Source organism: Portunus trituberculatus, unplaced genomic scaffold (assembly GCF_017591435.1).
Source record: "Portunus trituberculatus isolate SZX2019 unplaced genomic scaffold, ASM1759143v1 PGA_scaffold_522__18_contigs__length_968829, whole genome shotgun sequence".
Classification (NCBI taxonomy): Eukaryota; Metazoa; Arthropoda; class Malacostraca; order Decapoda; family Portunidae; genus Portunus; species Portunus trituberculatus.
In genome coordinates, this window is record NW_025541691.1 from 321,779 (window position 1) to 334,858 (window position 13,080).

General features: G+C 41.2%; 1 protein-coding gene across 8 annotated transcripts in view; it reads right to left on the reverse strand.

Annotated features, from left to right (window-relative positions):
- Positions 1-13,080, reverse strand: part of LOC123500960 (inactive hydroxysteroid dehydrogenase-like protein 1) — a 323,618-nt gene that overhangs the window by 133,199 nt on the left and 177,339 nt on the right. For all 8 annotated transcript variants that reach the window (XR_006673515.1, XR_006673513.1, XR_006673512.1 and 5 more), the window contains one exon: positions 11,381-11,510. Coding sequence is in view for 4 of the 8 variants with exons in the window: in XM_045249509.1 (XP_045105444.1) it covers positions 11,381-11,510 (130 nt within the window). In the remaining 4 variants the exon portion in view is untranslated. The remainder of the gene's footprint in view (positions 1-11,380; positions 11,511-13,080) is intronic.

Consider the following 13,080-nt stretch of genomic DNA (forward strand, 5'->3'; position numbering starts at 1 on the left):
AGATTACTGTGGAAGTTAGAGGAGAAGGGTGGCTTAAAAGGAAGCACATTGAGATGGATAGAAAATTATTTGAGGGGGAGAGAAATAAGGACGGTAGTTAAAGATATGAAGTCCAAGTGGAGAGCAGTAGAAAGCGGAGTGCCACAGGGGTCAGTATTGGCACCAATACTTTTCCTCATTTTTATTAACGACATGCCAGAAGGAGTGAACAGCTACATAAATTTGTTTATGGATGATACGAAACTGTGCAGAGTTATAAAGCAAAAGGGGATTGTGAAATACTGCAAGAAGACCTAAATAAGATCTGGGAATGGAGTAAGAAGTGGAAATGGAATTCAATGTGAACAAAAGCCATGTCATGGAAATGGGAAAGAGTGAAAGACGACCTATGGGAATCTATAAGATGGGAGATGGTGTAGAACTGGAGAAAGTCAAAAAGGAAAAGGACTTAGGAGTGACGATGGAAGAAAACAATCAACCAGTAAGCCATATTGATAGAATTTTAGAGAAACATATAATTTGCTGAGGAATATTGGAGTAGCATTTCACTACATGGACAAAGAAATGATGAAGAAATTGATATATACTATAATAAGACCTAGATTGGAATATGCAGGAGTAATGTGGACACCTCATAAAAAGAAACACATAAGAAAATTGGAGAGGCTACAAAAAATGGCTACAAGAATGGTCCCAGAACTTGAAGGGATGACATATGAGGAGAGACTAAAGGCTATGGATCTACCAACCTTGGAACAAAGAAGGGAGAGAGGAGACCTGATACAAGTCTATAAATTGATCAACGGAATGGACCAAGTGGATAATGAGAAACTGATCTTAAGAGAAGAATATGACATCCGAAGCACAAGATCGCATAGTAAAAAGCTGAGAAAGGAAGATGTCTGAGAGATATTAAAAATATAGTTTCCAGAGATGTATTGAGATGTGGAACAGTTTAGATGAAGAAGTAGTGTCTGCAATGAGTGTGCACACTTTTAAAGTAAGATTGGATAAGTGTAGATATGGAGACGGGCCACACGAGCATAAAACCCAGGCCCTGTAAAACTACAACTAGGTAAATACAACTAGGTAAATACACACACACACACACACACACACACACACACACACACACACACATAGATTGGGACAATGTTAGCAATTTTAGTCTTTCAGTCTTGAGACCTTCCATAATGAGGCATCAATTACACAAACTTTTCTGTTGCTCTGCATTCTCTTAAAATCCATCCTGATAATCAGGTAGCTTTTCTCACTTCTAAACTATCATGTTCTTGATCTCCTCCACAGTTATTGAAACTCCTTCATAATCCTTTCTGTTCCATTACCAGTGGTTTGTCAAAGGAGACTGCTTTTGACAAACCACTGGTAATGGAACAGAAAGGGATTATGAAGGAGTTTCAAGTAACTGTGGAGGAGATCAAGAACATGATGGGGAGTTTAGAAGTGAGAAAGCTGTGGGACCTGATGGGGTATCAGGATGGATTTTAAGAGAATGCAGGAGCAATTGGCAGAAAAGTTTGTGAAGTAATTGATGCCTCATTAAGGGAAGGTGTAGTGCCCCAAGACTGGAAAAGAGCTAACATTGTCCCAATCTATAAATCAGGTAACAAGAGAGACCCATTGAACTATAGACCAGTGTCACTTACAAGTGTGGTAGCTAAGATGTGTGAGAGGGTGGTGAAGAATAGATGGACAGACTTCTTGGAGAAAAATGACATACTTTGTGAGTGTCAATTTGGTTTTAGAAAAGGGCGTTCATGCACGACAAACCTGATATGTTACTATTCGAGGGTGATAGATGTAATACAGGAAAGAGATGGTTGGGCTGATGGAATATATCTGGATTTAAAAGGCCTTTGATAAGGTACCACACCAGAGACTGATCTGGAAACTTGAAATGGTAGGAGGAGTGCATGGCAGTTTACTAAAATGGATGGAAGACTTTTGGTAGGAAGAGAAATGAGAACAATAATTAAGGACAGACCATCAGAATGGGGATTGGTGGAGAGTGGAGTTCCACAGGGATCAGTGTTGGCACCAGTAATGTTCGCGGTCTACATAAATGACATGGTGGATGGGGTGTCCAGTTATGTGAGCCTATTTGCAGACGATGCAAAATTGTTAAGAAAAGTGAGATGTGACAAAGATTGCGAACTACTCCAGGAAGACTTGGACAGAATATGGAAATGGAGCTGTACATGGCAAATGGAGTTCAACACGACAAAATGCAAGAAAATAGAGTTTGGCAAGAGTGAAAGAAGAATCAGGAGTATGTACAAGATAGGAAATGAAGACATAAAACCAGTCATGAAGAAAAAGACCTTGGGGTGACAATTACCAATGACCTATCGCCAGAGAGACATATAAACAAAATAATTGGAGAAGTATTGAACTTATTGAGGAACATAAGAGTGGCGTTAGATATTTAGATGAAGAAATGATGAAGAAAATAATTACTGCAATGATAAGACCGAGGCTTGAATATGCAACAATACAGTGGGCTCCGAACTTAAAGAAACACATAAGGAAACTAGAGAAAGTACAGAGGGCTGCAACAAAATGGTGCCTGACTTAAGAGATTTGACTTATGAAGACAGACTGAAAAGAATGCAACTTCCAACCCTGGAAAACAGAAGAGAAAGGGAGACCTGATAGCAATATACAGAGTGATGATTGGCATGGAAAAAATGGATAGGGAAGACCTGTGTATGTGGAATGGAAGAATGTCGAGAGGGCATGGGAAAAACTAAAATGGCCACTTATAGGAGAGATGTGAAAAATATAGCTTCCCTCATAGAAGGGTGGAAGCATGGAATAGTTTAGACGTGGAAGTGGTCAACGCAAGGAATATTCATGATTTTAAGAAAAAGCTGGACATTAATAGATATGGAGACGGGACAACACGAGCATAGCTCTTTTCCCGTATGTTACAATTAGGTAAATACAATTAGGTAAATACACACACACACACACCGTCACCGTCGCTGAGAGAGGACGGCTCGTCTCCGGCTGCTGACGGGAAGAAGTGAAAATACCTATGGTGTTACAGGGCCTGGGTACCTCTGAGTTACTGTCCTGTTGATGTCCTACTGTCGCATAGTGTTGAAAGTGAGGGATATGGAGAGTGGTCCCTGAGAGGTGAGTGTGGGCGGTGATTGTTTTGGCTGTAATCAGCTGACGATAGCAAACATGGTGGCTACTCCTAGGCAACCCAAAGATTTTGAAGGTTTTGTAACTACTCCAAGAGGACTGGAGAAATTAGATATGGATGCAAGAATCCAGGCATTGGAAAGTAAGTTGCTAAACATTTTGTCCATAGAAGAAAAACTGGATAGAGTTATAGCCGAGAATGATTCATTCAAAAAAGAGATCTATTTGTTAACGATAGTGAATAAAGAGCTATTGAAGGAAAAAGTAGATATGAAGAAGGAAAACCAACAACTAAGGAAACAATGTGAAGAGATGAAGGCTAAACTCCTGGAAATGGAGATGAAAATATCCGAAGGGGACTTGAGGAAGGAGGAATGCCTTAATCTAATTGATACCAGGATGAAAGAAGTGAACCATGAACATCAGGAGGTACAAAGGTCCTTTAGGGAGATAGTGAAAAAGCAGGAAGAGGAAAATAAAGTGATTATGCAGAGTGAAATGGTAAAGGCACTAAAGGAAAATGAGTATGTGGTGAGAGATATTGCTGAAAAGAAAAAATGTGTGATCATAACAGGATTGAGGGAGTAAACTAACAGAAACTGGCAGGATAGGAGGAATAAGGAAAATGACAGGATTAAGTCTTTACTGAATAAGATCCCTGTGGAGGAAGAGGACCTATATGCTGAGGTAGAAGAAAGTGTGAGATTGGGAGCTTTTGAGGAAAGCAAGAATAGACCATTAAAATTGAAATTAAAGTCTCAGGTGGCAGCTGAGGCCTTGTTGAGGAGGGCTTGGAAACTTAAGGACTCTGAGGGAACCAATACAATTTACATAAGAAGAAATATGTCACAGGAAGAGCGAATGAAAATGAAAGAGCTTGTAACTGAAGTGAAAGAGAGGAATGACGAAAGAACAGAGGAGGAAAAAACCAAGTTTTTTTGGAGGATGAGAAATGGGAGGCTAAAGAAGTGGTGGATAAAACAGGCAGAATAGACATTACATGGAAGAAAGAGACTAGGAATGGAATACAAATGACTTACATGAATATAGATGGATTTCTGTCTAAGAGGCTATAATGTATGGATTACCTAAGAAATAACGAACCGGACATAATGTGTATAGTGGAAACAAAGCTAAGGCCCGAAATAAAGCAAGACTGGTTTGTTGTAAAACACTACAAAGTATGGAGAAATGATAGAAAAAATAAAGGTGGTGGTGGTATAATGGTTCTTACTAAGGAAGATCTGATAGTGAAGGAGGTGAACTATAGTAAGAGAAATGAGGAAGTGATAAGTATGCTTATAACAGATGGCAAGAGGGACATTAATATTATAACAGTATACATACCACCCAGAACCAATGGTTGGGAATATGAACAGTACCAAATGGTGATGAGAAATACTCTAGACAGAATGAAGCAAGAACTCATAAAAAAGGATAGAGTGATGATAGTCAGAGACTTTAATTGTAAAGAAATAGTGTGGGAAGACTACGAAGTGGTGAACGGTGGTGAGTGGGCAGAGGAATTGATAAAGGTAGCAACAAATAACTTGATGACACAGTGGGTGAGATCATCAACAAGGTGCAGGGGACAAGATGTTGCAGCAAGGTTGGATTTGGTATTTACCAGGGCATCTCTCTAAAGAGGAAATTGAACATAAATGTCCCTTGGGAGAAGCGATCATGATGTCCTAAGCTTTGAGCTGGATACGGAATTAAGCACGAATAAGATTGTGGAATGCAGGAGGAAAAATTAAATTATATTAGGGCAAATTATAACCATATAAGGGAGTTCTTTAATGAAATTGACTGGTCTGTGGTATACCAGGAAAGGGATATGCAATTGAAATACGATAAATTTATGGATTTGTATAACTCTGCTGTGAAAAAGTTTGTGCCATATTACAGAAAGAGGACTTTAAATAATAAACAGTGGTTTAATAGAAATTGTGAAGAAGCAAAAAAGAACAAAGAAAAGGCATGGAAGAAACTTAAGAAAAACAGTGATGTATTATCAAGAGAAGTTTACAAAACAGCAAGGAATAGACATGTTGAAGTAAGGAGAACAGCACAGAAGGAATATGAACAGAGGGTGGTGGAAAACTGTGATAGTGACCCAAAAATGTTTTACAAATTCATAAATGGAAAACTAAATATAAGGGAGGCAATAGTAAAGGTAAAAAATGGGGAAGAAGTATATGAGGAAGCTGGAGATATAGCTGAAATTTTGAACGACAATTTTTGCAAAGTGTTTACAAAGGAGGAGCATTTTATGGGAGGAAGACCTGCAGAAATAAAGCAAATGCAGGACATCATGGTTACTGAGGAAGATGTAAGGAAAATTATAAGGAATCTGGATATTAATAAATCAATGGGGCCTGATGGCATATCTGGGAGGTTGCTAAATGAATGTAAGGATCAATTGTTGAACCCCATATTTGATATTGTGGAAACTCCATATGAACAGGATTAGTCCCAAAAGAGTGGAAAAGAGCTGACATTGTGCCTATATATAAGAATGGTAGTAGAATGGAACCGCTAAATTATAGACCAGTATCGTTTACTAGTATATTGTGCAAGGTATGTGAAGAAGTAATTAAAGCTAAGTGGAGTGAGTATCTAGAAAGTGAAAACATTCTGAATGAAAGACAGTTTGGTTTTAGAAAAGGAAGATCGTGCGTATCCAATTTATTATGTTTTTATTCAAGAGTGACTGACATACTACAACATAGAGAGGATGGGTGGATGCTATCTACCTGGACTTGAGAAAGGCCTTTGATAAAGTACCACACAATAGACTGATGTGGAAACTAAAGAAGATTGGAGGAGTAAATGATAAACTAGCAAAATGGATGGAAAATTACTTAATGGGAAGAGAAATGAGAACAGTGGTGAGAGGAAGGAAGTCCGAGTGGAAGAAGGTAACCAGTGGAGTTCCACAAGGGTCAGTGCTTGGTCCCATCATGTTTTTATTTATGTTAATGATATGCCAGTAGGAATTGACAGTTACATGAACATGTTTGCGGACGATACTAAAATTATGAGGAGAGTAAAGAATGTGGAAGATTGTAACAAGTTACAGGAACATCTTGATAAAATATATGAGTGGAGTAAGGAGTGGCAGATGGAATTCAATATAGACAAGACCCATGTTATGAAAATGGGAAGAAGTAGATATAGACCAAACTGGGATTACAGGCTGGGTGATGAGAAAATTAAAGAGACCAATGAGGAGAAAGACTTAGGAGTAACTGTGCAAAACACTTTGTCACCGGAGAAACACATTAACAAGACTTTTTGGAAAACATATAACATGCTTCAAAATATTGGCCTTGCATTCCACTACCTAGATGAAGGAATGATAAAGAAGATAATATGTACCTTAATAAGACCCCAGTTAGAATATGCAGCTTGTGTCTGGTCACCGCATACGAAGAAAAATGTGAAGAAGGTAGAAAGGGTACAGAGGCTGGCAACAACAATGGTACCAGGACTCAGGGAGTTAGACTATGAGGAAAGACTGAGAAAGCTGGGGCTGACCACATTACAAGAGAGAAGAACAAGAGGAGACATGATAACTATGTATAAATTGGTGAACAAGATTGACATACTGGACAGAGAGTTGATAAAGGTGACCACAAGTAATCAGCTCCGAGGACATGGAAAAAAGCTAATAAAAGACATCTGTCTAAATGACGTGAGAAAATACAGTTTCCCGCATCGTAACATTGATAAGTGGAATAAACTGAGCAGTGATGTCGTTGACGTGGTGTGTGTCAATCAGATGAAAGAGAGATATGACAGGAATGGACAAGGAGACAGGACACAGAGAGCTTAGCTCGGGCCCTGTAATACACATATAGGTAAATACACAGAAAGAAAGAGAGAGAGAGAGAGAGAGAGAGAGAGAGAGAGAGAGAGAGAGAGAGAGAGAGAGAGAGAGAGAGAGGTGCTAATCCCTACTACCTACGTATTCCCCTCCTTTTCTTCCCCCGTCATCATTCTTCTACTTGTCTCTTAGAAGGTGAGAGCAGGTGAAGGCAGAGTAGCCGGTCATGGTCACAAACCAATTAGGGCTTGTTTTACAGTAGAGGTTGGCAGACACATGTCCAATTATGTTGTGGAAAATGAAAAAAAAATTGTTAATTCATTTTGGTCAGTTCCCCTAAACTTTTTACGATGACGGTACCAAGAGATTAGTTTACCCTAAAAATTAATGTTTCATATTCATTGTCATCTTCAGAAAATGGCTTTGAGAAGGCAGACTATAATTTTTTTTCTCAAAAATTTGCATGTTTACTTCTTGTACGTACCTATTGTGAAAAATCACATACCATCATCATTATTTCCAATGTGACAGAGAGAGAGAGAGAGAGAGAGAGAGAGAGAGAGAGAGAGAGAGAGAGAGAGAGAGCTGCCTCTGAGCTCCCATCCAGCCTGGATATGACACCAGGAGCCATTTTGTGTTGCCCAGGGTGAAGAGATTAAATATAAATGATAATCAATATTTTGAGAATGAAGCCACATATTGTGAGAAACATACTCCGAACATGCATATTGGGATTAATTACTGTATTCAATAGCTCAGCTAATGATGGTGACTGGAAAAGTTTGAACCTGTACATTGACCCTAGTCTGTTCTCATGAACTTTTGAGCAGATGTTGTGAGTTGCCAAAGCGACATCAAGACTTTGTTTCATCACATTCTCATTTAAGATCACCAATATATTCAGATCCTGTGAGATAGTAAAGTTCTCAGATTCCAAAGAGTACCATTTAGTTTCTCCTATCCTTCATTTATGCAGCAACACACCACTTTTTTTTTTTTAGTCACCTACACCATCATCCAGGAATAGACCCATGCCTGCATCACCTGATTAAACACTGAGTCTACACAGATGATTTGTGCTTTAGCTACTCATCCATTGCAGAAGCAGTAGAGATACTTCTCACTCCTATTGAGGAGTGAGAAGTATCTTTACAGTAACTAGTATGGAGCTCCACAAGATGCATATGAATGGAATACCCTCCAACTTTTTTTGCAAATATGTACTGCATTTTTTTTCCAATAAACTTGACTTATAATTATTTTCTTTTACAAAATATAGGGTTTTTCAATGTAAAATCCATTTTTATCTACATACCTGTAATCATTAATTATTGCTTAAACCCCAATTCTCAAAGCAAACTTACACCATGTCTAACAGCTCAAGAAACAGAAATGAAAGAAATATTTGAGGTGCTCTTTTTCATTTTCCTTGAGAAGGCACCCAGCCCATTTTCTACTTCCAGGTACCACCCATCAGGCTGATTTCCTCATTCACCTCTATCCTAAAAAGGTCATAGAGGGGAGGGAGGAAGGGAAATTCAATTATAATTAATAGATAAAAATGGATCTTACATTAAAAAATCCTATTTGTTATTACACATACTACTACCCATAATTATTAATTATTGCTGAGGAACTGAATCCCAAGTATAAGAGGGAGGATGACCTCATCCCTAAAAACAACTTTCCCAGAAAGCACTGAAAAGAAGAGGCCAACCCCCGCACCACAGAAGAGAGTGCACAATGCTGAGAAGCCAAGTGCTTATCGTCCTGCACCCTGGCTACCACAGTTAGGTCAAATAGGACATCAGTAAAGGGAGAAGAAAGGAGCTGGCGCTTCTCCGTCAGAAAAGGTATGAGGCAATGAATCTATTACAGTCTGCCTCTGTAACATATGGAGTCTACAATGTAGCTCCTCAGCAGGATGAAGAATGTTCTTGTTAGCCTTGGCCAATGCTGACAAAACAAAACAAAACAAACTGTTCTGTTCTAGAAGCAGCACCTGCTCATGTAGCCAAAACCTGGTTATCCAAGAGGCAATGTCAGCCATAGAGTTACACACTTTCTCCATTTGCGCCAACAGGCAGGAGGAGACAGAGACCGCTGGGTTGCCCACCAGCTGTAGACCACCCAACTCCTCATTAATTGGAGGAGGAACCAGCAAGGCCCCTCCTCAGGCAGATAAGACCTGGCCCAGTCATACCAGTCCCTAGACAACTGAAAATTTACTAAGTAAGGCTTAGGTTCCTTCAGGGACCTGCATTGGGCTTCCTCACAGACAGCCTGAGCCATAAGAAACCATGGGAGAGCAAGCGAGGGCTGGCAGGGCAAAACTGCGCCCTAAGCCCTTTCTACACCTGTAAACTGGAACGAAGATGGAGCTTCAGGTGAAGATAGGCCCTCACTTAGCTTATGAGGTGCAAAAACAGGGATACATTTTCTTGATTGGGAGGCACATCCTCCTCATCATCCTCAAAGGCTCCAGCTGCAGAAAAGGGATAGCCAACAGGCATTGGGGCCGAAAGGCCTTGGTCCACACCACTGCCACCAGTGAGCCAGTCTCAACAGAAGTCTCCTGAAAAAGTGGAAGACCACCCGGCACAGACTCACCAGGGTCCACATGATCCAAACCACGGCGAGGAAGAGGATGGATGCCAGGCATGGGAGCTGCAGGGCATACACCAACCCCTACACAAGGGATATGAGTCTGGTCACCCGGCATGGGAGCCTTGTGGCTGACACCCACACTCATATTCTGGGTAGGGAGAAGGCTATCAGACATTTTAACAGCATTGCTGTGGCCAAACTCCACCACTAAAAAAAATGGAAAATTCTCACCTAATCTACATGAGGGGATGATAAGCTGGATGCCAAGCATGTATGGTAGACACCAGCCTCAACATCCTGGTAAGGAGTCTGGCCACCATGCATGGGAGCTGTATGGCAGATGCCAACCTCCATATCCTGAGTAGTGAGGCAGCTACTGGGCATGAGTGCCAGATGGCTGTTGCCAACCCCATCACCATAAACACTGTCAAAGGCACCAGGAGCACAGGACATTTCCTTACCTGTACTGCAGATTAAACCACAGGAGGGGATAAGAGGCTGGCCATCAGGCATGGGAGCCATATCGCAGATCGCAGATGCCACCATCAATATTCTGCATAGGAGTCTGGCCACCAGGCATGGAAGCTGTATGGCAGACGCCGACCTCCATATCCTGGTTAGTGGGGCAGCCGCCAGGCATGGGAGCCGGATGGCTGTCTCCAACCCCACCGCTGTAAACAGTGCGAAAAGTATCAAGGGCACTGTGCACTGCCTTAACTGTCCCAGGAACCAGGGCATGAAAACCACCTGTTGTTGCTGGGCCCACAGCAGATACCAGTACCATCTTGACCTCGAGACCGGCGGCACCAGCTGGTCTGGCCCACCCTAGCCTCTGCATAGCACCGCTCGTTCCTGGCTGGGAACCATCTACCTGTGAAGCCAGAGTCTGGAAACCAAAGGTAGAACCCTGGGAAGAGGAGAGAAAGAGGGAAAGCTGGTCCAACTTCTCCACCCTGCACATACGCTTCTGCAGCTGCCTAGACGTAAGGGAAGACTTATGCTCACCAGAAGAAGCAGCCTTCCTCCTCCTGGTAGTCTTTAATACTCTCTAAAAGATGTAGAAACTGGTTGTGGGACAAGGCCTTACAGCAATCACAATGGGAAGCAAGGCTACAAAACACCTCCCTACATGACAGACACTCCCCATGAAGGTACACTGTAAGTGACAGGAGGAAGCGAGAACACTTCACACACTTACATAGCATAGTAACAATCTCCCTGTAGAAGACAGACAAACCAAGGAGCAACAAAAAGCAAACCAAACTGCTACTGTAAAGAAAAAAACAAACAACTAGCCAGTGCAAGCACTGAGCTAAAGACTAAGTGTAAGCCCTGTGACAGCAAAGAGCCAAATGAGGGAATCAGTCTGATGGGTAGTACCTGGGAGTAAAAAACAGACTGGGTGTCTTCTCAAAAGAAACAAGAAAGGGCACCTAAATTATTTCTTTTGTTTCTTTTTCTTGAGCTATTAGACATGATGTAAGTTTTCTGTGAGAATGGGGGGTTTACGCAACAATTAATAATTATGGGTAGTAGTATGTGTAATGACAAATCTGAGATTTAAAATGGGGGGTTTACGCAACAATTAATAATTATGGGTAGTAGTATGTGTAATGACAAATCTGAGATTTAAGCATTGTCCAATGTTGTGCTGTTTTACAGTACATGAAAAAAACAACCATCGCCTGCCTTATCAATGTGTAATATAATGTTCCTAAGACTATTGAGGTATGACCACACAAGCACAAAAAAATTTGAAGTGAACAAAATTACCATGGAGGACTGACATCCCAGTATAATGAGTCACTTTATGAGGGATCTCAGCAGGCAGCACAGTTTGTACTACTATGCCATGGGGCTGGAGTGAGTGGCGTAGAACTTCAGAATAACTGGTAAGGAAAGCCTGCAAAAGAATAGTAAACATTATTTCACAATACTGAAACTGGCAACAGGATAAATCTAAATAAAAACTTTATATGATTATATACAACTCTCTTCATACAGTAGCACTTATGATAGTTTTCGTCATTTCCCACCATAATCAGCTTGAGCAGTTTTAACTATCTAGCTACCACTTCTCAACTGAGCTCTATTAGTTATAAAAGACAGGAATAAGACTCTAAGCAGTGCCAACTTGGTAAGTCACCCACATACTACTATGTATTGCCTGCTAAATTACAGCATCAGTTCAGCAATGTAGAGATAGCATGAGACTGTACATATTTTATAGATCTGTGACATTTTATCTTATCTTTAATTATCTTTTCATCTAAATCAATTTCATTTATAAGGAAATAGTGTAGAAACTTATTCTCTCTCTTAGGAGATCATCACTGACACTCATCAACATACTAGTTTATTATGTGAGATTTTGGTGTTAAAGTAATATTATAAAAGACTACTGTTCCTTCGAGGACATACAGATCTATTGTTTTGTGGGAGGGGATATGATTCCTTAGGCACTTGTCCTCACCCTTAGTAAGACTCCACACCATATCAAATTCATTCCCTTAAAACTTAAAATTTTACTTCACCAAATCACCCTCTGCTGAGGTGAGCATTCCCATGAGATCAGCTGTTCCATTCCTCACCGTCAGTTGCCGGTTCACGCCCATACCGGTCGGACGTTTGTGCTACTGCTCCGTATTTTTCTGCCAGTCCTACTGCCACATCATCGGAGATGTAGGTATTTTGTATTATGGAGCTCAATTTGTTTATATGGCATGGGTTGGACCTGCCATTTGGCTAATTGGCATAGGCTGGGCCTACCAATTGTGTTCTGGTATGGGCTGGGCCTACCAGTTAGCCAATGTTCGCACATTACTTTGTTTTGTGGCATGGGTTAGGCCTGCCATTGTGCTATGGTAAGAATTGGGCCTACCATTCTGCCATTTTTTAACAATTATTATATATTGGGGCAGTGGTTGTTTACAGTACGGATTACCACATGCAGGTTGGAAGTCATGTCTTGCTCCGGGGATGGCAATGCACTTCTGCTTGTGGCCTCTACCTGAGTTCCCGGCAGGAGGAGTGTAAGCAGGTCATCCAGAGATGGAGAGGAGAGGCATCACTCCCATGGTATGAGTAGCAGCTCCAGTGCTTCCCTGGTGCATCATGGCCATTGCCGATCTTGCCACGTGCGGCGGTTGCCTACTCAAACACGGACGCCCACCACTCACGCTTCCATGCCTGAGCCATCCTAGCGTGTTGTGTTGGATGAACTGGCAGTGTTGAGAGCAGAAGTAGCAAAACTTAGTGCCAATACACTACCATCCTCGGCGCAGGGGGTGAATTTTCAGGCGAGTTCTTCCACAAGGCATCAGTCACCTGCTAACTTTTCTGGGTTTGTTGATGATGGTAGTGAGGAAGGTGAAATCATGGAAGTAACCCCTAGGGGAAGTGTTTTGCTTCAGAATGCAAAGCATTTGGGTCCTCCTGACACAGTTTCTGGGGACATTGATGACAAGATTGCT